At 41.2% G+C, this 27378-nt stretch overlaps 1 protein-coding gene and 1 long non-coding RNA gene across 4 annotated transcripts in view; one reads left to right on the forward strand and one right to left on the reverse strand.

The window, feature by feature from the left end:
- DYNC2H1 (dynein cytoplasmic 2 heavy chain 1) overlaps positions 1-27378 on the reverse strand; it is a 164829-nt gene that overhangs the window by 128385 nt on the left and 9066 nt on the right. For all 3 annotated transcript variants that reach the window (XM_083499074.1, XM_083499072.1, XM_083499073.1), the window contains 25 exons: positions 27144-27278; positions 26932-27045; positions 25659-25770; positions 25126-25250; positions 19302-19477; positions 17872-18067; positions 16202-16297; positions 15035-15175; positions 14844-14942; positions 14246-14385; positions 13880-14108; positions 12238-12365; positions 11267-11382; positions 10597-10724; positions 8889-9038; positions 7280-7485; positions 6464-6619; positions 6260-6374; positions 5699-5869; positions 3517-3899; positions 3148-3280; positions 2487-2604; positions 1861-1973; positions 1656-1775; positions 614-764 (listed from right to left, as the gene is read on the reverse strand). In XM_083499074.1, the coding sequence (XP_083355200.1) occupies positions 614-764; positions 1656-1775; positions 1861-1973; positions 2487-2604; positions 3148-3280; positions 3517-3899; positions 5699-5869; positions 6260-6374; positions 6464-6619; positions 7280-7485; positions 8889-9038; positions 10597-10724; positions 11267-11382; positions 12238-12365; positions 13880-14108; positions 14246-14385; positions 14844-14942; positions 15035-15175; positions 16202-16297; positions 17872-18067; positions 19302-19477; positions 25126-25250; positions 25659-25770; positions 26932-27045; positions 27144-27278 (3751 nt within the window). The remainder of the gene's footprint in view (positions 1-613; positions 765-1655; positions 1776-1860; positions 1974-2486; positions 2605-3147; positions 3281-3516; positions 3900-5698; positions 5870-6259; positions 6375-6463; positions 6620-7279; positions 7486-8888; positions 9039-10596; positions 10725-11266; positions 11383-12237; positions 12366-13879; positions 14109-14245; positions 14386-14843; positions 14943-15034; positions 15176-16201; positions 16298-17871; positions 18068-19301; positions 19478-25125; positions 25251-25658; positions 25771-26931; positions 27046-27143; positions 27279-27378) is intronic.
- The window catches only part of LOC310705459, a 73770-nt gene that overhangs the window by 12334 nt on the left and 34058 nt on the right, over positions 1-27378 (forward strand). The window lies entirely within an intron of this gene.

A 27378-nucleotide genomic window follows, 5' to 3' on the forward strand; every position in this document is an offset into this window, starting at 1 on the left:
CATTAATAATGTTAATTGTTCAATTGTAATTTCTCTCTCTAATATATTGTTTTATACTATTTTGGAAGCCACTGTGATACCTTTGCAATATAGAGCAGTCAAAATGCAATACTACTCATTAATCACATACAAAACAGTTCTGGATTATAGTCAAAATGGGTAAATGTAAAGGTACCCCTGCCCGTACGGGCCAGTCGTGTCCGACTCTGGGGTTGCGGGCCCATCTCGCTTAAGAGGCCGGGGGCCAGCGCTGTCCAGAGACACTTCCGGGTCACGTGGCCAGCGTGACGAAGCAGCTCTGGCGAGCCTGCACCAGCGCAGCACACGGAAACGCTGTTTACCTTCCCACTATAAAGCGGTACCTATTTATCTACTTGCACTTAAGGGTGCTTTCAAACTGCTAGGTGGGCAGGAGCTGGGACCGAACGACGGGAGCTCACCCCGCCGTGGGGATTCGAAAATGGGTACAACCATACAAAATTACAGCCGTCATTCTGATTGTACAATTAGGGGGATAAAATTATTAATACAATTAGTAACAGCAAGTGTGCTTCAGTTATGAGAAAATAATTTCAAGCCTGAGGGAAAAAGCCATTGCAATCCTCTTTCATACCTGTATTGCCTGAATCTTCTGTATTAGTGTCTATGCTGGTGTAATGCTCCAATTTAGCCATCAGTTCTAATTCTAACTGTTGCAAATTACCTTCTTTGATTGCACATTCAACATCTTCTGTGAACTGAATTTGTTCAGCTAAACAAATAATCTATTGGGAAAACAATATTCATAAGCAAGAATGGATTTATATGTATTCAGTGATAGATGCTTCAACAAATCTTAGCACTTTATTCAGTGTTAAGCAAACTTCAAACCCACACTACTCCTCTGCTAAAACATACTAATAAGCAAAGAGCTCTTCAAGTAGCTGGTTAACAATCTAATGTATGTTTTTTTAAGAAGCAAATTGCATTGAGTTCAATGCGGCTTAGTTCCAGCTAAAGGGGACTAAGTCATTTTTTTAAAATGTATGGAAATAAAGGGTTATGTTTATTTGTTTGAAGACAGTAATAATCTGGAGGTTCAAAGAACAGATTGAGCTGCTATGCAACAGCTACAGGCTACAGGAACCATAAGTGATTGGTAAGTCACCCACCACTCAGCCTGGAGTAGAGTGACTCAAACTGGCAGCTCTTGGCTGCAAGCTGTAGTAGCTCACTGCACCATTCACAGAAGCACTGGGAGTTGTTTGCAAAAACCAGGAGACCTCAATCCTGCCTGGGTTCTGGGAACAGAAGGTAGCAACGCAGTAAGTTTATGGTCTTGCCCTTAACTTTTAGGTTTCCATTAAATATTATTTAAAGCTGGTCCTGATGAAGCTTCAGTTACTATTGTGCTTCTTAAAAATACAGTGTTCCAACAAACAAACAAAGGTGTTCCCACCTTTACCAGTACCAAAACTGTGCCTGACCTTTAAAGATAAATGAATAAAATCCAATACAACTATCTGTTAACCTCAGTAGATAACCTCAGCCCGTTAGCTTTAATTCAAAGTGCACAAAAATATTATTTCTTGTCAAGTCAGATATTCCTCCAAATGCAGTCTCTCCTTAAACAATTTTAATAACTACCATATTGCAAAAGAAGGAAGAAGAACTACCTGTGAGGGGAAAAGTGATGGATCAATTGAACCCTGAGTTCTTTTTCCAGCAGTTACGCAGTCACACAGTAATTGTTTCAATGTTTCTTTCATCACTGAAGAAAGTTTGTTTAGCCAAACCTAGCAAATAACATAAAAGGAAACATCACAAATCACACTTACTTCTCCCAGCTTGTGTTATTATGTTTGGAGTCTACTTTCTTACCTCAACATCATTTGATAGTAGGATTTTATTTTTTAAAGGTACAACTTCGCCTTCTAAAGATTTCATTGCAAGAATGTTTTTAAAGTCCTCATCAAAGCTCACACTGTGAATTCCTGTTAATTAACAGCATAATATTCAATTAATGAAATATAGTCTGCTCCATTGTTATTAGATTACAATAAAGCTTTTATACTACAGTACTATGTTTCATAAGAGAGGATTCAGTGTCTAAATAAATGTGTTCGTAATTAATGACATAATTTTGTTAAAAGGTTCATCATTGTTATATGCATGCACGCATAAATGACAAGACAATTATTATTTTTTAAAAGCAAGACTTCTGAAGAAGGGTTTTCATCAGCCTTCTGTGGCTCAGGTGTTATACTTGAAGTATTTTCCAATTTTTCCATATCAACTGCTAAAAAGGAACTCTTTTTTATTATTTGAAAGTGAAGATGATTGTAACTAAAGGTGCTTTTGAAGGCTTCTATTGCCAGGAAACTAAGAACTGACTGCCAGCTGTTCCTAGATATATACAGGTTTGTAAAACCCTTGCACACAACATTGTTTTATACATGAATTGCTTCTCATGTGGCATCCTGAAGCAACGAAATGACTCAACTTACCAGCAAAAAGCTTCTTCAGGTGAGACTGAATAACTAAAGGATTGGTAGACTGTCCCAAGATTTCTAGAAGATCATCGTCCCCAATAAAATAGAATCTAGGAAATGCAGAGCGCTTTTCCTGTTTCAAAATAGATGAAGTCATCCCGATTTTAATGCTAATATCATATTCCACACTTTCTTACAAATGAAAATAGGTATGGTCTGTACTTTTAACTTTGCTATTTGTGCACCAAGGTATACTGGCCAAACAGCCCATCCATTCTTATAGATTGCTGCAAGCACCTCTCTGCTTGTTATATGCTGCATGTATTTGATACGGCAATTGCCTCTCCTACACTGACAGTAGTTTGTGTTAATAAAATACCCCAAACAATTTATTTTTAAATAATATGTATCTAATAGAACCAGAGGCCATTCTGTGCTGCCTGCTTTTCTGCATGCCCCCCTGCCCCCGACATTCACCAGCCTGTAGCAACTAGGCTCACTCAATCCTCACGGGGCTGTTTGGGTCTTTCGCTTTTGTTTTTTGCCCTTTTAGGTTGCTTCTATTTTTCCCTACTTCCACAATCCTTGGGATGCACCAACACATTCTTTCTTGTTTCTCAGTGACCCTATTCTGACTCCATCTATGTCAGCTCACTATTAGATTAGAAATGTTTACCTCCAAGAATTCATTTAAGGATTTCTGACATCTCTGAAGCTGGTCAAGAATAGTGATCAAGGCATTTCTTATTCCGGCTCGAGCATTCAAGGATGTTATGCGGTTGTCAAGCTTGATATCTAACAATATTGATCTTTTAAAAGAACGGGGGGGGGGGGGTAAAAATATGTCATTGTAATGTGAAAGGTCATAGATTAATTCCTAAATTATTGCTGCAGTTGCATCCATGTTATAAAACTATTAATTCTGTTCCTGGGTATGAAAATGCATGAGATTAAAATAAGCTTTGCATACTTTTTTGCATTGTTTCATTCTGAAGAATGTTTTGAGATATTTGGATTGAAAGACATTGTGCAGCATAAAACTGACCTGAAGTCTTCATCGACTCTGTTGAAGCGGGCTTGCTCACGAGGTAAAGCTCCACGCCCAAAAATGGGTTCCAGATAGACCCACTTCCTCTGAATTTGATTTAAATTTTGAAGATACTCATCCAGCTCAGCAAGTTTCTTCTCCCAAACAAAAACTTTATCTTGAAAACCTTTGTAATATGGAGAGTCCTTGAGTGACTGGAGGAGGCAACGATTGTCACCAACCTGGTTGACAATGTCCTTCCAGTCCTTAATCAATTTAATCATCCGGCTCTGGCTGTCTTCATAATCTGTCAATGAAAAGACAGCTCCAATTCCCCACAGCTCGAGCTCACGCAGGGCTTCTCGGATCGTGACTTCGCCGTGAGCCCGACTGTTCAAATCCTGTTTTCAGACACAAATCACATTCAAACAAATGTTTGACTCTCATTTCTACTACAGGCAAAATAAAAACAAAAGGAGATTTCAGACAAATGACAAGTCATGAAATATAATTTGTTCATCAATACAAGATGATCTTTTCAAAATCAAACACTATGGAACTAGCTACATATTGCTACACATGTGAATGATGATTTAAGGAACTAAATACAAGGTTCTATGACAAACGGCACTTTTTCATTCACACAACAGCCACTCCCATGAATCTTATGGAATCCACAATGTGGCTATGAATACCAGTTGCTGTGAATCACAGCTGAGCATAATGCTGCTGCACTGAAGTCCTGCTTGCATGCTTCCCACAGGCATCTGAACTAGATGGGCCACTAGCCTGATCCAGCAGGATCTTCTTATGTTCACACCGTGAGCCTCCTGTAACAATCTGGGAGAAACACGCTCCTCCACTTCTGTTCTATGCGGCCTAGGACCCACGTACCTACGGGACCTCCTCTCCTGTTACGCCCTGCGGAAGCCTTAAGGTCCACAAATAACATCACTTTGGAGGTCCGAAGTCGCAAGGTGGTTAGATTGGTCTCAACTAAGGCCAGGGCCTTTTCAGTACTGGCCCCGACTTGGTGGAACGCTCTTTCACAAGAGACTAGGGCCCTGCGAGACTTGACATCTTTCCACAGGGCCTGCAAGACAGAGCTCTTCCGCCTGGCCTTTGGTTTGGACTCAGTCTGACCCTTATGTTTCTGATCTATGGGCTATTATTAAAATGAGGCTGCATTTTAAATTGTATTTTTAACCTGTATTTTAAATTGTTTTTTCCCCTATTATGTTTCTATTGTAATTTTACTGGTGTTAGCTGCCCTGAGCCCAGCTCTGGCCAGGGAGGGTGGGGTATTAATAATAATAATAATAATAATAATAATAATAATTCTATCACTCCACTCTCCTTCCACTAACTTAGGTGTCAGGAAATGATCTAAAGGAATCTGAAACCTGCTGCTCATTCTCCAGGCAGCAGTCACTCACACACTCATAAAACTAGAAAAACAGGACCACAAAATAGGAGTGTGTATACACACACACACACACACACACACACACCTGATCCAGGCAAAAGACAGGAAATTGCTGAGCTAGATGGACAAATGGCCTGACTTTGGATGGCTATTTGTCATTGGTGCTTTAGTTGAGATTCCTGCATTGCAAGGGGTTTGAACTAAATGATGCTTGGGATCCCTTCCATCTCTACACTTCTATGATTCTATGATCCAAAGAGTAAGGTAAGGTAAAGGTAAAGGACCTCTGGATGGTTAAGTCCAGTCAAATGCGACTATGGGGTTGCGGCGCTCATCTCGCTTTCAGGCCAAGGGAGCCAGCGTTTGTCCACAGACAGCTTTCTAGGTCATGTGGCTGTTTACCTCCCTGCCGCACCAGTACCAATTTATCTACTTGCACTGGTGTGCTTTCGAACTGCTAGATGGGCAGGAGCTGGGACAGAGCAAAGGGAGTTCACCCTGTTGTAGGGATTCGAACCGCTGACCTTCTGACCGGCAAGGCCAAGAGGCTCAGTGGTTTAGACTACAGCGCCACCCGCGTCCCTCTGATCCAGAGAGTTACCCACTGAGAATGAACTGTGTTTCCCAGCTTTGGACACTAGAGGACAACTTTGATCCACATGCCCTCCATTCAGCACCACAAAAGAACGGAAACTACAAAAATGTTTCAATAGCCAAGTAACTGCTCCACATAATTTTCTGCTTCACAGTACAACTTTGAAAAGTAATTCTTGCCTTCAGTTCTGCTGCTTTTTCCACGATGACATCAGCCACTTTTAGAAGGTCTCCAAACACCAAGTTCTCTAGACTAGTACCCTTGGGAAGACCGAGAATACGAAAGAGGTCCAGCCAATGATCTGGCGACAGATGTTCTCCTCTAACGTATTTCAAGACAGGAAGTGTCATCTTTGGCAATAAATAAATAAATGTATATGTATGAGTCTACCTCGTTTTAGTATATCCTTGTTACATTCAGACACATAACTAGATTATTCTTCTGAATACTTAACAGTTATATGCACGCAAAGTATTATTAAAATCTGGAAGGAAGCTCAAAATTTATCTAACTTTCTACATGACAGAACAATTCCTTATCTTCCTGGGCTCCTTTTGCGAGAAAGGGTTGGTTAAAAATTAATTAATTAATACGAGATGCCTTCTTCTTGCACAACTATTGAACTTAACCCTCCATAAACACATATACATTTATATATAAAAACACCTCTCATAAATTTGGTACAAAGTATTCCAATACATCCTTTTTGCTTTCTTCCCCTTTTAAATTCAGCACCTTACTTTGTATGTGTCAACCTCTTTCTGCAACTTCACAGTCATTATAGTGTGTTCCTCAATCTTTCTCAGTTTGTCATGCCAGTTCAGTAAGAATTCTTCAAACAAGTAGGTCTTGCTTCTGCAATGGAACACATGTCAAAGAAAGTTCACAATGGGTCAACTACTGTTATAACCAAGGAATGCCAGCAGTTCGAGAAAAAGACAGACCTGAATGTAATCCAGTCTTCATTGGCTTTTTCTTGAAAACCTTCATGGAATTGTTCATATAATGCCCAAATTTCTGCACAGCTCTCAATGTCTCTGCGTATTTCATCGGCTAAAGAGAAATCAGGCTCTTCTAACTCAAAGTGACAGCAGTCATTGCTGAAGGAAAAGAACATGGCAATGTTAAAATTGTATCCCAGATAAAATTTTATAACCCCCTCTTCCCTTAAAGAGCTCAGACTGGGCTAAATGGGGCTTCTGTCCACATGGCTTCAGCAATGCTGAAATATCAGCTGCTCTCAAACCATTAACTGGGCCATTTTATTTTTATTACATAACTAAAGTTCTCTAGGCAACAATAGTATCCTGGCCAGGTGAACAATTTAAGGTTCTGCTAATGTGGATGTTTGCATTCACAATATATCTTTTATGCAAAGCTAAATAAAATTCAAGATCTTTCCATTCCAAAATTATCATAATTACCACCTATATTGCCTTGCTATTTAAGCATTATAAGACAAAGAATTGACAATTTCAGGAAATGACACTTTATACATGGTTATATTTTGCTCATTATTGTCTAACTTGCTTTCAAAAATTGTATTTACAAGACTTTATTATTTTATTTATTATTTGTTTATATTTAGTAAAACATTCATCCATAGATCTCAGGACGGTTCACAACATAAAAATACAAGATAAAAAACACAAAATGCATAATAACAAATACAAATCACTAACCCCACCACCCCCTCACCTGTCCTAGACACCACTTCTAGGGTAATATTTATATTCATGCATATGGAGAAATAAACATACATTAACTTTTGTTTTGTGTTCTCAAGTTCATCAAACTCAATTTTCTTTTCCTTTATGGTCTCAGCACTCTTCTGCAGCAAATCATGATGACCTGTTTCGATTACATCATCCTTGGGTTTTAACTGGTCCCAGCGAGCTTTAAACTTCTCCAGCTCTTGAAAGTATGTATGAATACGTGACATCACATTACTTTTCATCACTTCAATCTAAAGAACAAAGAGTGAGGTTTAAAATGAAAATCTTACTACTTTCCTTGGAAAGCTTATACTAAAAGCAGACAGATGCTATCAGTCTGCCTAATAGTGCATTACAGACATATTAGAGTAGCTATTATTCAAACTAGCATCGCCATATTTTATATTTCATAGAAAAGGAATTATGTAGATACACTTGTCACAGAGCCAACTCACGACAGTAAAATGTGGATTTGGTGGCAAAATCACATTTGGTGCTGTGCAGTGGGTCAAGTGGTCCTCAAAGAACATATTATTGAAGCATCTGTGTTCACAGCTATAGGCTTTTATTAATAATATTTTTAGATTGTCTGATGTAAAGTCAACCTCTGGACATATTTTTCTGCCATGTAAAAATTCATGGGGGGTCCCAAACAACATTCCCTCCCCACTTCCTCTCTTCAGCTGTCCTTGCTCCAAAATCCTGTTGCAAAACATGTTGAGCAGTCCAGAACACTCTACAGTGGTACATTGGTTGTGGAATGGCTTGGCTCCCAAACGCCGCAAACCCAGAAGTGTTCTGGTTTGCGAACGTTTTTTGGAAGCCGAACATCCGATGCGGCTTCCGTGGCTTCCAATTGGCTGCAGGAGCTTCCTGCACTCAATCAGAAGCCATGCCTTGGTTTTCGAACAGTTCCAGGAGTCGAACAGACTCCCGGAATAGATTATGTTTGACAACTAAGATACCACAGTACTGGCAAAAGCATTATGGCCCTCTAAACCAAAGTTACACTGTCAGAGGGGTCGGGAACTGAAGGCCTGAGGACCAAATACAGACCTCCAGGCCTCTCTATCTGGCCCCTGCAACTCTCTCTACAGCTCTGCTTCACATGCAGAGCACTTTTGCATGGCTTGAACGTGTCCTTGAATGTTATACCAGTTGCTGGGAATCACAGATTGGAAAAACATTGTGTCCAGTTTGCTGGCTTCCCACAGGCATCTGGTTGGCTACTGTGAAAACAGGATGCTAGACTAGATCATAGCTGTTAACTTTTCCCTTTTCTTATGAGGACTCCTATTCGGAATAAGGGAATTTCCCTTTAAAAAAGGGAAACATTGACAGCTATGGACTAGATGGGCCACTGGCCTGATCCAGCACACTATTCTGTTAACTCCTCTTGCTTGCTTGATGAAGACTAGGGGGGGATGTGGGTGTGCAGGTAAAATTTACACGTGTTGCTCTCCCCACTCTTGCCTCGAGTCCCTGCCCGCTATTGGCATGTGGCCCCCAGAAAGTTGCCCCCAAGGAAATACTTCCCTCAAGCTGAAAAACGGTCCCATCCCTACAGAATCATCTGACAGAATCAAAAGATGTTCATGCACAACTGAAAAAGGTAAGTCAAAGGAGGGAACATTTACAATTCACGCCAAATTACCTGCTCTCTTATCATAAGCTGATGACTTTCCATCATTAATTCAAATTTATCCCACGTAGCTCTCAGGTTGCCAATTGTTTCAATGCCCCCACCAGCCACAGTTCGCAGAAGTTTGTTTTTACCTTCTGCTTCTTGAAAGAGACGGAAGATCTAAACAAAGAAGGTTTTTTAATGAGTAAAATTGTCAACGCCAACGTATTTGTTTATGCCAGTAAATGCTACAACATTAACCTTTGTTTTAGATTTATTCAAACTGCAATAAACTGCCCCCAACAGTTTTCCAAGTTTCTTTAGTTTTCTTTATATTGAGCAAGACTTTGGGTACAATTGTCATTCAGACACAGATATGGCAGCTTAAGTCTCTCACTCTGGCTGAACAGGACATCAGTTAGCTGATCCTGGTGGATCTCAGGTCAGTGTAGGTCCTGAAAAGGCAAAGGCTCCAGGTGATTGATGGGAAAGGGACAGGAATGGGGGGGGTGCCTTATACTAGGTGCTAAACCAGTTCGCCCCTTCATGGATCACTGCCTTGCCGTGGCGAAGGGGCTTGAATAACTCAGAGAAGCTATGAACTATGCCGAGCAGGGCACCCAAGAGGGACAGGTCATAGTGGAGAGTTTTGACCAAACGTGATCCACCTGGAGCAGGAACCGGCAAGCCACTCCAGTATCCCTGCCAAGAAAACTCCATGGACAAAGGCAACAGGCATATAAAAGTTATGACGCTGGAAGATGAGCCCCTCAGGTCGGAAGGTGTCCAACAAGCTACCAGCATGAGTTTGACCAAACTGCGGGAGGCAGTGGAAGACAGGAGTGCCTGGCGTGCTCTGGTCCTTGGGGTCACAAAGAGTCGGACACGACTAAACAATAACAAAACCAATTCAGCGTGGTAACATGATCTGGCAACCTGGCATAAGTTCCACCAGCAAAAAAGGGTGCTGTTAAGTCAAGCCATACAATGAAATCAATGGAGTGGCCCTCATAAAACAGGCCCAGGCTCACCCAGCAGTCCTACTCCCCATGCAAATGGCACTGCAAACACCACTCTCTTTAAACCACAAACAAGCACAGAAAAAACTCTCAGCATGAAGGCAGAAGTAAAAACTGGTAGCAGGTGGCCAGGTGACAGCAGAAATCTCTTATTCGACTGAAATCCTGCCTGCAAACACTAGATGGCGCTCACCCCACCTGAGATACACATTCACTCAAAGGACAATAGACCTGTAATCACATCCCATATCCCCTACGTGGCCAGGCACCTCCATTTGGTCAGGGAACAAGAGCCTGATGTTTGTGTCCTTGACCAAGCAGAGCGAGGAGAACTGTACAGGGATATGAAAGGTCTCCCATTCACCATGACCACTTGGCATGTTGAATGCCCATATGCAATGCCAAGAGGAGGAGGAGAAGTTTGGATTTGATATCCCGCTTTATCACTACCCGAAGGAGTCTCAAAGTGGCTAACATTCTCCTTTCCCTTCCTCCCCCACAACAAACACTCTGTGAGGTGAGTGGGGCTGAGAGACTTCAAAGAAGTGTGACTAGCCCAAGGTCACCCAGCAGCTGCATGTGGAGGAGCGAGGAATCGAACCTGGTTCACCAGATTACGAGTCTACCGCTCTTAACCACTACACCACACTGGCCCTCTGTTGTATCCTACAACAACCCCCTCTGTGCAGGGGAGACTTGGTAGTACAGAAAAAAATTACCTCTTCTTTTTTGTCTTTTAGGTTTTTATATTTTAAATTATCTTCTGTTATTTCATCTACAGTTTGGGGCCTTGCTATCAAGGTTTTCATGGCATCATTGAGAAATGAAGAAATATCATGTAGATGACCTAAACAAAGGAAAATAGAAAACAAAAGTTTTGGTTTAACACAACACAAATGATTAAACCAAGGGGATAGTCTTTTCTTTCTTTCTTCCCACAAGGAAAACAGCATAAGCAACCGGACAAAAGCATTGTACTGGATTTTAACAGTTTTTAAAAACTGGGGCTGTAACTAGACATAACGCACAGCCCTTAATAACAGTACAACCCAAAACAGTTTAATTGGTGAAATATTACTTAAAAATGCTTAGTCCCACTGCAGTTAATATTACTTACTGAGCAGCAAAAGATGGATGTGGGATAAGACTGTTTAATATACAAAATCATCGCTCTTATTATGAAATATGGATGATGCAACCAAGTGCACAAATGTTACTTTTCAAAAGCCAGGCCAGCACGCCCACCAGAGTCACTATATGTCACAACATATCTGATATCTAAAATAATGCTATGCAAGGTAACTGTTTTTCACAGAGGGAGCAGGAGTGAACAATTTATTGCTATTTTCTAAAACTTTAGCAAGAACGTTTCTCTCTTTTGAGCATTACCTTGTATGGACTTTCTCAAAGACATCACGAGAACATCATACAACTTCTGGATAAGATCATCAATCATAGACTTCACAGGGTTGCAATTCACTATTATGCAATCGACCTTTACAGTGCTTCAAGAATTAAGACAACCAATTATATAATAATATAGAATACAGAGTTTAAAATAAACTTTAAACTGTACAGATTTGAAATATGGTCCATTTGTAACAACAAACCATGGGCTGTCATTATAAGCATGAGCCTGAACAAACCTTTGACTCTTCTCCCACACCTCCATCATCTCTTTTACATTCAAGTAGAGATTACTGAAAGCTTCTTGCATTGCTTATGAATAAATAAACCTGTTTGTGGTTTAATAGCTTGGTTCATTAATTAACCACAATTAGAAGAAACTAAAGTCTCTCAAATTTGACTATAACAAGAAACTAGTTTATTTGAAAGCTCTTCTCATGTATGCAGGGCAAAGGGAGGGGAGTACAGAGCATGAAAACTCAAATTCAGGGGAATGAGTACTGATAACATTCATGTGGATCCCCAAGTTGTTCAGCTTTTTGGGACACCAGAAGGCTGCCCCACATTGCTCTATATCAGACACTCCAATCATTCCAGTTATGGTTTAACTCTCTTTAGAGAGGTTTTGACTAGACTGACCAGGCACTAGCTTCTCTGATTTTCAATTTATCATGAGACTCAGTTCAAGATTCTGGTTTTAATCACTATAGCCCTAAACATCCTGTGACTAAATTACCTCAATAAGTACTTCCCTGCATGAGTATGCCTAATAACTTTGATCTGTTCCACATCCACTCACACTAAAAATTACCCCAAATGAGATTCCTCCACCTCCCAGTTTCCACTGACAGATTATTCAGGCATAAAATGAATTTGCTCATACAGTCCATGCTATCAAAACTAACACATGCAGGAACTTATTACTCATTTATAGTTCTTCCAGGGTACAATACCTTGGAAGGCGCTCCACTTCTTTTCCTCGCACTTTTAGGGCTTTGAAATTTTTTTCCCAGTCCTGTTCATTGAAAAGATGATTCTCCACCAGAGCTTCCATATCGACTTGTCCAATTATAACCCACTCCTTTGCCGTAGCATCCATATTTTTATAACAGAGAAGATGAAAGGTCCTTTGTGTAAGATACTCAACATATTTTTAAAAACAAAATGCTAATTTTCTAAACAGGCAAACAAAGCATGACTCAAATGACTCTGATGAAGTCGGTTCTTACCTACATGAACCCTTGACATCATAAATCAAAGCACAATCCCATCTTTTCATACCAGAAACTGTAGGTATACACTCCCTGCAGTTTCACTGTCCATGATGGCATCTCATGCTAGATAGAGGAGGTACACTGTTTATTTAAATGGCCACGCATTCATGGGGCCAAAAAAATGAGAACGAACTGCAGGACTCCAAAGGTCTCTGTGTTTGAAAGTCTCAGATCACTGTCCTACCATCTATCTGGACATTTCAGAAATCTTACAGCCTGTCTACACACACAGTGTATACTTAAAGCCACCTCTGGTGAATTAATCATTTTAAACACAATAGCTGAGATTCATATGTTCCAGCTGTTTCTTAAGCAGCTGGTCATGAAACAATGTCCACATTCCCACAGCTTCTTTTCAAATTCCTCCTCCAAAACTCTACACTTAAGGTCAGACAGCTAATCCAAAAGAAAATTCTGAAAGAACTCTAGTTCACAAGTGCTGACATTCAAATTAAGCGCCTTGTGGGATTGAAGCTCATAACAGAAGTTCCTTTATACACCATATTTGCACTGCTTCAGCCAAATCCGACTGGTTAGCATGTCATAGCCACACCTAAGAACCTCCTACTAAACATTTGTTGAATATTTGTGGGCACTCCATCTCTAATAATCATAAAATTTGAACAGCAACTATTATATTTCATATTTGATATATAGAACAAAAGGCTGCAGTTCTAAGCAAATTTACAAATAACTCCCATTGATCTTAGTGGAACTTACAGTGGTACCTCAGGTTACATACGCTTCAGGTTACATACGCTTCAGGTTACAGACTCCGCTAACCCAGAAATAGTACCTCGGGTTAAGAACTTTGCTTCAGGATGAGAACAAAAATTGTGCTCCGGCAGCGCGGCGGCAGCAGAAGGCCCCATTAGCTAAAGTGCTGCTTCAGGTTAAGAACAGTTTCAGGTTAAGAACGGACCTCCGGAATGAATTAAGTACCGTATTTTTTGCACCATAACACTCACTTTTTTCCTCCTAGAAAGTAAGGGGAAATGTCTGTGCGTGTTATGGAGGAAATGCCTACAGGTTGCATGCCTACGGATTTTCCTCCTCTAAAAACTACGTGCGTGTTATGGTCGGGTGCGTGTTATAGAGCGAAAAATACGGTACATAACCCGCGGTACCACTGTATATCTGAGTATACCTTACGTGTTTATTGCAAGCAATATAAATACATGACCTGCAACAAATGTGATTGCAACATGAAGTGAAGAAGCACTCAGGTGCTTGACTAAGCAGAATGGAATATAAATGAAGGTTAAGCTGCTTCTAAGCCCATGTTTAAAAGCCCTTGAAGCAAATGCAACTATCTCTGCACCTTAAATGGGTCCGCAACTTCTGCCAATCTTCGGAACAAGTCTTCCGCTTTACTGAAAGTGGTGAGAAATCCACTTGCGTTTCTTTCAGTCATGACAGAAAAAATGCACTCCTCATCGGTTTCACTCACGCCCCTAAATTGGTTTGGAATAGATATGAATCTCTTCATTTCTCTATAATATCTTGCTCGTACTTCTTCAAAAGGAGGTTTAAACTGTATTCTTCCTTGTCTGAAAAAAATGTTTTTAAAATACATTAGCGATTAGAATTACATACCATGGACCAGCCAGGTTGCAATTACTATATTAGTAGGTATGGAAATGTACGTATTGTTGTTGATTTTGCTAACTGAAAGAAATAAACTTACTTGTAAGTTAGATCAATGTTTATTTCTGGTAAATTTTCATTGAGTGCTTCCAAGCCCATTTGATACTGATGCTCCAGAGCTTTATACAATTGATGGTTCCAGTGCAGCCTCCATGCTTTCATGTCACGTGCAAGGAAACCCTATCATTTGACAATATTAGAACATAGTCAAAGGTTAAGAAGTCCTAACCATAGAAGCCGTTCACCATGAGAACTAATTGACTCAGAAAACTGCCTAGAAACCACCTTCCTTTTCAAGAAAAGATTATCCCGGCAACTAAGAGGATTTGGTATCTATGGTATATCTTACAGTACAGCAGAGAGTTGAACTAATCCCTCTGGCTTATCTAGTTTTTGAATCTTCCCAGGAACAGTAAGGAAAGTTATGTGTGATAATGCCTTGGTTCAGGCCAGTCAGTGAGTCACAAAGCAAACAGGATCCTCAACAAGGAACCTAGTCTATTTCCAAATGTATCCATATTCTTGATGAACTTTTAACAAACATTTTGTACAAAAAGTTCCGCACGTTCACCTATAAATACACGTGTATTTATTTTTGCTTAAATAGTACTGGCAGTTAAGTAACAATGCAACCATGCCTGGGACTCAAGGTTGGAAAACACCCCTCGGAGTTCCTGCAAGCCATCTTTCCAGCGCTGCTGTTGCCGAAGCAGATCTATGTTCATGAGGCCAACAACCTATCGAGAAGAATTCAAAACATACTAAATGTGGCCATCAATCAAGTGGAAGGAAATAATAAAGCAAATTAATATATGCCAGTCAAGCATACCTTTTCTGTGAAATTAGTATGCCATTTCCTTAATTTTCTGTTTTCAGTAGCAAGCCGTTCTGCTGCAATTTGAAGCTTCTTGATATATGCTTCAAGCTCTTTAGGATTATCCCATGTTATCTGTCCCTCTGCTTTCGAATGCTATCAAAGAAAGGAAGCGCATGCAAATGAAGAAGTAGAAATATTTACTTGTTTGTTCATAAAAGGGAGAGCTGCCAATGCTCAAGGCAAATAAAATTACTCTCAATTGAGTTCCTGTTAGTTGCTGCTAGAAAAACATTCCCTGTCCTCTCATGTGCCAATGCAATTGCTGCTCCACAGAGAAATAAGAGGAGAAACAGACACAGGGGATTATCATTTTTACCATGAAATTGTAACTGGGCTATCTGCACAGACGATGATCAAAGCTGTGTAAGTATAATACTGCTGTAGTCTGGCTATACACATGACATACATGAATGAAAACATGAAACTGACAAGTTTTCCCCTTTACCACTGCAATTCTGCTACAGTTTCAAAGCTTTATGAATTCCACTAACAACCACCTTACCAATGTCACTGTTCTGCCTTGACACTGTAGTAGGAGCCATTTATAGTTTCAACTCTAGGGCTCCATAATAGATGGATAGCATATATGAACATGCAGTTATGGAGGGAAGGGGCATATAATCGATATTAAAATATCACCAAGCATGTCAACTCCAAAGGAGTTTTAAAACACCAGGACAATGGGTAAATGTGAATAGGATTGCAGTCCCAGTAAATAAAGCAGACATGACTGGAAACCGAGTAAGATCTCCACTAACAGAAGCTTAAATATTTGTAGTGACTGACATAGAGCAAGTAGGGGTAAATCCATTTTGGGATAACTTGCTCCAGTGAAGGAGAACTGATGCTCAAGTCCACTTTCCCTAACAATGGCTTTCAGAGGAAAACAAACTGGTGCAAATAAGTATGTTTCAAACAACATGATTATTACAACAAAGGCATTTATTTCCTCCTCTACTTCTTCTTAAATTTCATGCAAACCATCAATACCCATGGACAAGAAGAGATGTAATCAGACACGCTGAACAATAACAGACAGCACAGGAAATATACAAAACAGGAAATATACAAGACAGCTTCCGTGAATAATAAAATATTGAAAAATAAAAATTATATTACTTTAATTATCTGTTCAAATGCTAAAGCAGACTGTAGCATCATTGGCTTCTGACTTGGAATCATCTGCTGATCAATACTGTTGTAAAAATGTGCCACCTATAAACACAAAGCATATGAAGTCTGTTATGCATAAGCACCACGTCTAAATTTAAATGTATTTTTCTCTATTCTTTAGAATATTGTTTCCATTTCATTTAAACAGAAAAGCAACTCATAGTGCAAGCATATGCATGTTTAACCACAGGTTAAGTCTTACTGTATTCAAGGGGGCTTGCTCCAAGGTAAGTGTGCACAAGATTGCAACGTCAATCTAATAACTTGAAACACCATGAGACTCCGATACAATGGCCACATATATATCCACTTCTTTATTGCTTCTATATCTAAACTAGATAAACATTTACAGCTAATACTCTACAATAAGTGCTTGAAATGTTAGCCTCAATCACAAGACACCAGCATACATTCTGCCACTATTTATTACTAAGCCATTTGCCTTGCATATAAAAATCAGTCAGACAATCCTCAAAATTGTCTGTGTCCAGGATATGCTCAGACTTTTTAATTTATTTACTTGCACTAGGGAGAGCCAAATCACTTGAGTCCATTATAACATTACAGTGAATGGTTGAACATTACAAGAGGGCAGCATAACCCATCACACCATGTGTTCATCACCTTCGGAGAAAAGATGTTTTCAAACTTTCTATCTCCATGGTGTTCTCTTTCATCCATCCTCTCTGCGTCTTTCACATTCTTCTTCCTACTATAACAACTTCCTTCTCTTATCCCCTTCCACTCTGTTCTCACTTCATTTTTATTTATTTTTAAATATTAACTTTTATCTCTCAAATTTCCTTCAGTGCCTCCTCTGGTCCTTTCTCTGAAGAAGAGAGACCATTCCCCTGCAATCTTCCCTGTCCCCCAACCACATTTACTCTGTTCCATCTTTTCTCCCCACCCACCTTGCCACACACACACACACACACACACACACACACACTTGCCCAAAACCAGGATGTTCTGACAGACAGCAGATAGCTGTTGCTGCAGAATTAGTCAACAGAAGACCAGGCGGGTAAAAGGGAGCACTAATTTGTGTGACAGGAGCAGAAGGCACAGCAGAAATCCCAGGCTCTTGTCCTGTTCCTCAGTCCATCCATCCTTTTTGCCCTCTCCCTCCACTTCCCATTATTTCTCTCTGATTTAATTTCTCCATCATCTGTTTCCTGTCTTTCTTTTCTTCTCATCCCTCCAAATTTCCACGCTACAGCCTCACTCTCTAACCACCTCCCGCACATGACTATGTACTTAGCATTCAGGGAATCAAAAGGCTGCAGCACTACCAGCGGGAAGGGCGGGCAACAGAGGATGCAGTGAGCACTGAGGACCACCATTTGACAAATATTACTGTAATTTACATCAAGCACATCTATGTTTGGGTGCAAAGTTTAGTTCAAATTCCACCATACCCTTTGTTTCAAAACTAGATACAATTTCAACACCTTTTGGGGCTGAACTTACTCCTTACTCTGTACTCTCATAAAATATATTCTAACAGAAGCAGATACTCAAGGTAAATTTATCATGAGACCCATCCTAGATAGAACCAATCCATTCAGATTGACAGTGCACAGTAGAGTCAGAACTTCTAGCTTGTGGTATCATACCTGCTTGAGAATAACTGCTTGTTTGCAGAATTTTTGTGCTGTGCTTGAAGTTTGCTGTATTTTGGCAGGAATAACAAAGCCAAGCGCAGACAGCTGACGCACTTCTCTTAGGAGCACCACCAAGCGATCCGAATAATGTATTTTTAATGCTCCATCAGAGTGATCAAGTTCCATAACAGGACTGCTGGCCTGTAAGCTAAACCAAAACATTTCCATTACTAGACATTATTTTTCAGTAGCAATATAGTCTGCACTATAAACTGGAATGTAGGGGCTGAACTGGCTATCACCTATGCCAGCTGTTTCCATTCTAAGCCACAGCTATAATAAAGGCATAAAATATACTGTACAAGCCAAACATTTTTACCGCTGCTACCTCCTCTTCTGGTTGGAAGGATTAAGAATGTGCCGCAGTCGTGGCTTCCTTATTTCACATGGGCACTTGAGAATGCAGGCGGCTATTCTGCTTCCTGGCTTTTTGGCAGCCCTTTATGGATGTCCACCTACTCTGCCTACATCACCACCCCCACCTTATTTCTCTCTAACATGCAACAAAGCAACTAGGATCCCAACCCTCTCATGTTGAGCAGGGTTACCACGCATGGAAGAAGCAATGAAGCCTCTTCTCCTTTGTGGATCTCACCTAGCGTCTCTGCAACTGCCATCTGTTAACCCTCCCCTGCATGAGGAGCTGGTGGTAGAGGCAGTCAGGTGAGTGAGAATGAATTTATGTGAGAACTTGCACTTCCTCTCACTACTCAGAGCACTGTGAAAGAGGCAGCCCGTAATGAGGAAAGCAGTGAAAGCAGCTACAGCTTTTTCAGTGGAAGCAATGGAATGCATCCACTCATCATTTGTGTTTCACACACATTTCTACTGAAGGAGGCTCACCCCTCTCCTCAATGAAGTAACAGAAGCCACACTGCTTTTTTGCTCCTTTCTTTGCTAGGAACATTCAAGGAAGTGCAAGTTTCCCTCAGTTTAATGTCCCCTACAACAAGCTACTGGAGTGAACTCTTCCTCATGGCGGAGGAGGGTCTATGAGCAAAACAGATGGAGTCATTGCACTGTTCTCAATGCTGAGCAACATTGCCATTCCCCCTGTTAAGCCATTACTTCCTACTCTACAACTTGATAGCTCATTTCAGAAGAAGAACCTCATGCAAGAAGCACAAGAAGTGAGAAGCAAGAAGCAAAATTAGTTTTCGCATCTGCAATTTGCATGGACACCCACAACAGTTGTAAATCGTTCTGTAAATGCCGTCATGATCTGGGTTCTTTAGTCCTCTAGAGAGATGCTTTAGATCTTTTTTTAAAATGCACCTGCTTGACTCAAACCTTATCCTACTAAAATGCTTAACTACAGGTTCTAGAGTTGCTCTTAGAATCACAGCATTGAAGAGTCTGAAGGCAATTCTTTTTACACTTACCAAAGACCAGACTTGGGGTTTGACAACCCTGCCTGAATGTCCCTGGACCAATAATCAAATTGTTCCTGTTCATATACTTTAAAATGTTCTAGAAGATCATCTGCAGTTCGTCGGAAATTGTGAAATCCAGACAGGTCTGAAAGAAGGGCCTCTGCGATCTTAATGGCATCATCTACCTTGAATGTTCAAAGATTGGAAGTTTAGCATGTAGTTTAGCATGTAGACAATAATTTATTATTCAGAATATCAGACTACAGACTGCCTAAACCTGCTCAAACTATCAGGTTCCCTTACACTTGTGGAGAGCTGTGCACCTACATTTTCTCTCACAGAGCACAATCTAGATTGTGTTATATATGAGACTTGAAATAATGTAACCACCACTGGAGTACCTAGCCATTTTCAGTAAGAGGGTCACACCGACCCATGGTCAACCCTCCAGGAGACGAATGTCACAATGTAAAAGTCAGTGTAGCCAATTTTAAGAAGTGTGCATATTTTGTGAATCGATGGGTCACAAAAAAGGGGGGCATCACAGAATCACAGCAAGGGGCTCACAGGAGTGGTTAGTACATAAATATATATAGAAAGATCTTTTTTTTAATAAAAAAGTGTATGAATATTGAAAGCCCACAATAAATAATTTTTGGTACTACTGTATCTCAGCAGGGTACCTAGAGAAGCAAGCAGTAAAAATAAATACATAATTTTTAAAAGGGGACTTTGGCATTAGTTTATTGTACTGAGGAACCCACAACAGCAGTTTTTTAAAAAAGAACAAAATAATCTATTTGGACCCTCCTGACCATACAATAACCTGTAGATGCCATCTGATGGGGGTGTGGAGGAGAGCCTATTCCATTATGGAATACTCTCCCTGTTACTTGGATTAACAGGGATCAAGATGGCAGCAACTATGGAGTGTTTTGGATGACTATTTAAGATTATATATATATATATATATATATATGCAGGTTTTGGTGTCCTCGGGTGTCTTCCCGTGTAAAAGTTGGGGTGTCTAGGCGACGTTTCGACGAGGTCTCACTCGTCATCTTCAGGCTGGTGCTTTCGGCTTCTTGTTACTGGAACAGAGCGGGATCTCAGTGTTTGAGTTCCTATAAATACTGTAGAGGGGTGTGGTGTATTGCCTCAAAAGTTCTGGGCAGAGGGGAAGTTCCCAGGCTAGTGTTCTTTTCTTCTTTTGTTCCTTAATTACTTGAGGGATATCTTGAGTGATTTCTTGAGTGATACACCACAATACACCACACCCCTCTACAGTACACCACACCACAATACACCACACCCCTCTACAGTATTTATAGGAACTCAAACACTGAGATCCCGCTCTGTTCCAGTAACAAGAAGCCGAAAGCACCAGCCTGAAGATGACGAGTGAGACCTCGTCGAAACGTCGCCTAGACACCCCAACTTTTACACGGGAAGACACCCGAGGACACCAAAACCTGCATTCCTGTACCCGTGAAAATCTACGAAAACATATATATATATATATATATATATGCAGGTTTTGGTGTTCTCGGGTGTCTTCCCGTGTAAAAGTTGGGGTGTCTAGGCGACGTTTCGACGAGGTCTCACTCGTCATCTTCAGGCTGGTGCTTTCGGCTTCTTGTTACTGGAACAGAGCGGGATCTCAGTGTTTGAGTTCCTATAAATACTGTAGAGGGGTGTGGTGTATTGCCTCAAAAGTTCTGGGCAGAGGGGAAGTTCCCAGGCTAGTGTTCTTTTCTTCTTTTGTTCCTTAATTACTTGAGGGATATCTTGAGTGATTTCTTGAGTGATATTCTGAGTACCACTTAGGTGGGTCATTAGGTGTGGATTAGTTGCTAAAGCCTTCGTGTCTTGACCTCTTGAATTTGTGAAGAGTTTTTCTGGGAAGATGGCTGTACTGCACTTATATATGCAGGTTTTGGTGTCTTTGGGTGTCTTCCCGTGTAAGAGTTGGGGTGTCTAGGCGACGTTTCGACGAGGTCTCACTCGTCATCTTCAGGCTGGTGCTTTCGGCTTCTTGTTACTGGAACAGAGCAGGATCTCAGTGTTTGAGTTCCTATAAATACTGTTGAGGGGGTGTGGTGTATAGCCTCCAACGTTCTGGGCAGAGAGGAAGTTCCCAGGTTAGTGTGCCTTTTCTTCTTTTGTTCCTTAATTACTTGAGGGATATCTTGAGTGATTTCTTGAGTGATATTCTGAGTACCACTTAGGTGGGTCATTAAGTGTGGATTAGTTGCTAAAGCTTTCGTGTCTTGACCTCTTGAGCTTGTGAAGAGTTTTTCTGAGAAGATGGCTGTACTGCACTTAGTTGTGCTCTGGCTTGGCTTCGTGTATAGGGGCGAGCTGTGGTTTTGTGCCCTGTGCCAGCCAGATCTGTGTAGGGATTGCAGGGGGGTGCAGCATCCGGAGGTGCTACTATGGTTTGGCTACTGGATGGTGTCTGTAATTTATCTGTGGAGAGGGTCTGGGTTTGGGTCTGGTGTGGTTGATTGGTGATGGCGTTCTGTGTGCCTCTGGTTCTGGTGTCGGTTTTTGTGGGGAGGGCTAATTTCCAGATGTCTGGCAGGCGGGACGTGTCGTCACGCTTGTTCATGTTGTGAGGGTGTTTCTCTATCTCGATGGCTTCCATGATTATTCTCTTGTGGTGATGTTCCATGTTAAAGAGCAATTTGGAATCTGCAAAATTAATTTCGTGTCCTGTTTCTTTCATGTGTTGGAAAAGAGAGGAAGTTTTTTCTTCTTTTTTGACGGCATTCTTGTGTTCTGCGATACGTGCATTTATTCGTCTGTTTGTTTGTCCAATGTACGTGGCTGGGCAGACTTTGCAGGGTATTTCATAGACCCCTTGGTTTTCCAACTGGATTTTATCTTTGGGGTTTCTGAGGATATTGGCTATTTTTTGGTTGGTGCAAAAGGCTGTTTTGATATTGTGTTTATGGAGGATTTTGCTAATTTTATCTGTAGTGCCCTTGATATAAGGAAGGAGGGCCATGCCATTGTTTTCTTCTGTGTCTTGGTTTTTGGGGGGTGTTTCTTTTTGGATTAGCTTCGTAACCCTGTTTTGCTGGTATCCATTGGCGATTAACACATTTGAGAGATTCTGTAACTCAGTTGTCAAGTGGTCTTTGTCAGCCAGGCGTTTGGTTCTGGAGATGAGAGTCTTGGCTACGGAGTTTATTTGTGCAGGGTGGTGGTGTGATTGTGCATGTAAGTAGCGGTTGGTGTGTGTTTTTTCCCGGTAGATAGTGTGTCCTAGGGAGCCATCAGGTTTTTTGTAGATTAGGACGTCAAGGAAGGGAAGCTGGTTGTTGGCTTCTATTTCCATAGTGAATTGTATTTTGGGGTGTAGGCTGTTGAGATGTGTGAGGAAGCTATCTAGTTTTTCTTTCCCGTGTGGCCAAATTACAAAGGTGTCGTCAACATATCTGAGCCAAAGTTTGGGTTTGTGTTCTGACTTGTCTAAAGCATTGGTTTCAAAGTGTTCCATGTACAAATTTGCGATGACCGGTGAGAGGGGTGATCCCATAGGTGCTCCTTCTATCTGTTTGTATCTTTGTCCATTGTGGATGAAGTACGTGTTGGTTAGGCAGTGGTTGGTCAGGTCCAGGATGTATTCGGGGGGATTGTATTTGTTTTGAATGGCTGTCAAGGCTTCATTAATGGGCACTTGTGTGAAGAGAGATACAACATCGAAGCTCACAAGTAGGTCATCGGGATGTAGGTTTTGCTTCTTTATTGTTTCTATGAACTGGAAGGAGTTAGTAACGTGTGAAGCGATGGATTCTGCATAGGGCTGAAGTTGCTTAGCGAGAAATTTAGCGAGATTTTGTAGAGGTGAGCCTATGGAGCTGACTATTGGTCTGAGTGGTGTTCCTTCTTTGTGTATCTTGGGGAGACCGTAGAGTTTGGGGCATCTGGATGATTTTTCTCTGGGGATGATTCTTAGCTGGATTTCTTCACTGATAGGAGAGGCTTTTATTTTGGATTTGGTGGTTTTTTCCAGATAGGTGGTGGGATCTGTTTTTATAGGTTGGTAGGTAGGGTCTTGGAGTAGATTTGATAGTTTTGCTTGGTAGTCCGATGTGTTTTGCTTGGTAGTCCGATGTGTTTTGCTTGGTAGTCCAATGTGTATATATATATATATATATATATATATATATATATATATATATGCAGGTTTTGGTGTCTTCGGGTGTCTTCCCGTGTAAGAGTTGGGGTGTCTAGGCGACGTTTCGACGAGGTCTCACTCGTCATCTTCAGGCTGGTGCTTTCGGCTTCTTGTTACTGGAACAGAGCAGGATCTCAGTGTTTGAGTTCCTATAAATACTGTTGAGGGGGTGTGGTGTATAGCCTCCAACGTTCTGGGCAGAGAGGAAGTTCCCAGGTTAGTGTGCCTTTTCTTCTTTTGTTCCTTAATTACTTGAGGGATATCTTGAGTGATTTCTTGAGTGATATTCTGAGTACCACTTAGGTGGGTCATTAAGTGTGGATTAGTTGCTAAAGCTTTCGTGTCTTGACCTCTTGAGCTTGTGAAGAGTTTTTCTGAGAAGATGGCTGTACTGCACTTAGTTGTGCTCTGGCTTGGCTTCGTGTATAGGGGCGAGCTGTGGTTTTGTGCCCTGTGCCAGCCAGATCTGTGTAGGGATTGCAGGGGGGTGCAGCATCCGGAGGTGCCACTATGGTTTGGCTACTGGATGGTGTCTGTAATTTATCTGTGGAGAGGGTCTGGGTTTGGGTCTGGTGTGGTTGATTGGTGATGGCGTTCTGTGTGCCTCTGGTTCTGGTGTCGGTTTTTGTGGGGAGGGCTAATTTCCAGATGTCTGGCAGGCGGGACGTGTCGTCACGCTTGTTCATGTTGTGAGGGTGTTTCTCTATCTCGATGGCTTCCATGATTATTCTCTTGTGGTGATGTTCCATGTTAAAGAGCAATTTGGAATCTGCAAAATTAATTTCGTGTCCTGTTTCTTTCATGTGTTGGAAAAGAGAGGAAGTTTTTTCTTCTTTTTTGACGGCATTCTTGTGTTCTGCGATACGTGCATTTATTCGTCTGTTTGTTTGTCCAATGTACGTGGCTGGGCAGACTTTGCAGGGTATTTCATAGACCCCTTGGTTTTCCAACTGGATTTTATCTTTGGGGTTTCTGAGGATATTGGCTATTTTTTGGTTGGTGCAAAAGCCAGAGCACAACTAAGTGCAGTACAGCCATCTTCTCAGAAAAACTCTTCACAAGCTCAAGAGGTCAAGACACGAAAGCTTTAGCAACTAATCCACACTTAATGACCCACCTAAGTGGTACTCAGAATATCACTCAAGAAATCACTCAAGATATCCCTCAAGTAATTAAGGAACAAAAGAAGAAAAGGCACACTAACCTGGGAACTTCCTCTCTGCCCAGAACGTTGGAGGCTATACACCACACCCCCTCAACAGTATTTATAGGAACTCAAACACTGAGATCCTGCTCTGTTCCAGTAACAAGAAGCCGAAAGCACCAGCCTGAAGATGACGAGTGAGACCTCGTCGAAACGTCGCCTAGACACCCCAACTCTTACACGGGAAGACACCCGAAGACACCAAAACCTGCATTCCTGTACCCGTGAAAATCTACGAAAGCAAATATATATATATATACACACACACACACACACACACACACACAGGTATTTCACGATCCTTGGTACTGGCTCTTTGATTCTCTGGTTACAGTGGTGATATTTAGTGCCAAATACTGAGTTGAATTAGGTGTTTTTGTGTTTTTATGTTATTGTGAATTTCTATGTATTTATTTAATCAGCTTAATTATTTTAACTGGTACCTTTAATTCTAGCTGGCGCACCCAAACAATATTATTCACAACTTCAGAAAGATTTTTGCCAGCAAGTGGTCCTGATGCTTCACCAGGAGTACCATGGCATCGTGCCTCAAAATCTGTTTGATAATCTGTATAACAGTAAAAAGCAAATTGTTAGTGAATATTACTGACAGCTCTAGAATCACTGAACTTCTTCTCCTTGTGCCCAGCTTAAAAAGGCTTGAGTTTAACTAACATTTTGATAAAGTTCTATACTGGTATGTCCTAGCTTCTGCTGAATTTGTTAAACTGCAAGATTTAAGTATGAATATGCATTCTTTTCATAAAATTTCAATCCTGATTTTCTCACCATGTGATCTTTCACTCTTAACCTTTTAAATCTACTCTTCATCTCCAAGCAGATTTCAGTGTGGGTTACATCATGAAACATGCAATAAGATTTATCTCAATTGAAAAACAAACGTGATACATTATGAACAACCAAACCTTACACTATTTCAATGCATATTTTCAAAAGTAACAATTGCATTTCTTACCTTTGACCGAGTCCTGTAGTTTCGCCAGCAAAGTTTCTCTTTCTAAAATCAATTCTTTGCTAATGCTTGGGCGTCTTACTAACTCCTTGTATTTCTGAAATGCTTGAAGAAGCTAGAAATATACATTAAAAAAATTGCTACTAAACCAAATGCAATGGATCATCATGGACTGGTGTCCATTAACTATTATATTTTTAATTGGTAGTGGAGACCATAACCCATGACTGATCTGGAGGCTTCCCACCCAACACCCAGAGAATGGTGAACACACCCAACATAGCAGCTTGACTTTTCAATACATACTTCAGCCTTGTAGCTAATTAGTGAGCCCCTAAATAAAACCAGGGAATGGTTTATCTAGAGCAGGGGTGATGTATGTGCAGCCCACATGCAGCCTGTGAATTCACTTCCAATGGTCTGGCAGCCCTCCCAGAACCAGTTCTTGTCCTCACTTACTTGCAAAAGCTTCTCTTCTCCCTCTCAAGTGGCACCAAGCACAGACAGGAACATGTCTTCCTGTATGCTAAGACCTAGCAAGTGCACAGTCCCAGGGGGCAGGAGAGGTGCCTTTGTAAATAAGGGAGGGGATTTGCTCTTCATCACAGAGCTGGGCTGGGAGGAAAAGTCCCTCTCCTCCTATCCCAGCAGTACAATGAGGGAGAAAATATTGCCTCTTCATTGTCAGGTATCTGTGTGTAAAGACAAAAGTAAAGGGACCCTTGACCGTTAGGTCCAGTCGTGGCCGACTCTGGGGTTGCGGCGCTCATCTCGCTTTATTGGCCGAGGGAGCCGGCGTACAGCTTCCAGGTCATGTGGCCAGCATGACTAAGCCGCTTCTGGCGAACCAGAGCAGCGCACAGAAACACTGTTTACCTTCCGGCCGGAGCGGTACCTATTTATCTACTTGCACTTTGACGTGCTTTCGAACTGCTAGGTTGGCAGGAGCAGGGACCGAGCAACGGGAGCTCACCCCATTGCAGGGATTCAAACCACCGACCTTCTGATCGGCAAGTCCTAGGCTCTGTGGTTTAACCCACAGCACCACCCGCGTCCCCTCTGTTTGTGTGTACAGGCATGCATATATGTTTGCTGTGCTTCCCCACTACTGCCACGCAGCACTCAAGAGAGGTGGCTGACTTTCAATGTGGCCCACAAGGCAAAAAAGGTCAGCCGCCACCCCCTAATCCAGAAGCTTGAAGCATCCATTATTTCTAGCAGGTATTTCTTTAAATGCCTAGTTATGCCATTTTTTTTTTGTTGTTTTTTAAAATACCTGTTGTGGACTGTCTTGAATTTCTGAAATAAATGTTTTCAATTTGCTTGCTATTTTTTGTTCTGCAGGAGAAATAATCCTTTCATACTGGCATACTGCTGCTTTCCATAAAGGCTAGGGGAAAAGAACACCCATTTAGTTGGGGACATTTTCATCAAAACTATCAAATACAATCTAAAGGGGGTGTAACAATAAGATGTAAGTGTGAATACCTCTGTATAAGGATTATAGTGCACAGGATTCAAACCGGCAAAGGGCTCAAAGACCTGGGCAAGGTGCAGTGCTTGCTGTTCACCAGTTGGCAGAAAATATGTAAGTTTCTCATGAAGCGTTCTAATAGTTAGCACCTATACGAGAAAAGGAATGTTTTAACTATATATATGAACCCCTCACCTGCAGCAGGCTATCAACTAACAAAACTGCATGCAACAAATCCTAGAGGCAATA

The sequence above is a fragment of the Podarcis liolepis genome (assembly GCF_965112155.1).
Source record: "Podarcis liolepis genome assembly, chromosome: 4".
Lineage (NCBI taxonomy): Eukaryota > Metazoa > Chordata > Lepidosauria > Squamata > Lacertidae > Podarcis > Podarcis liolepis.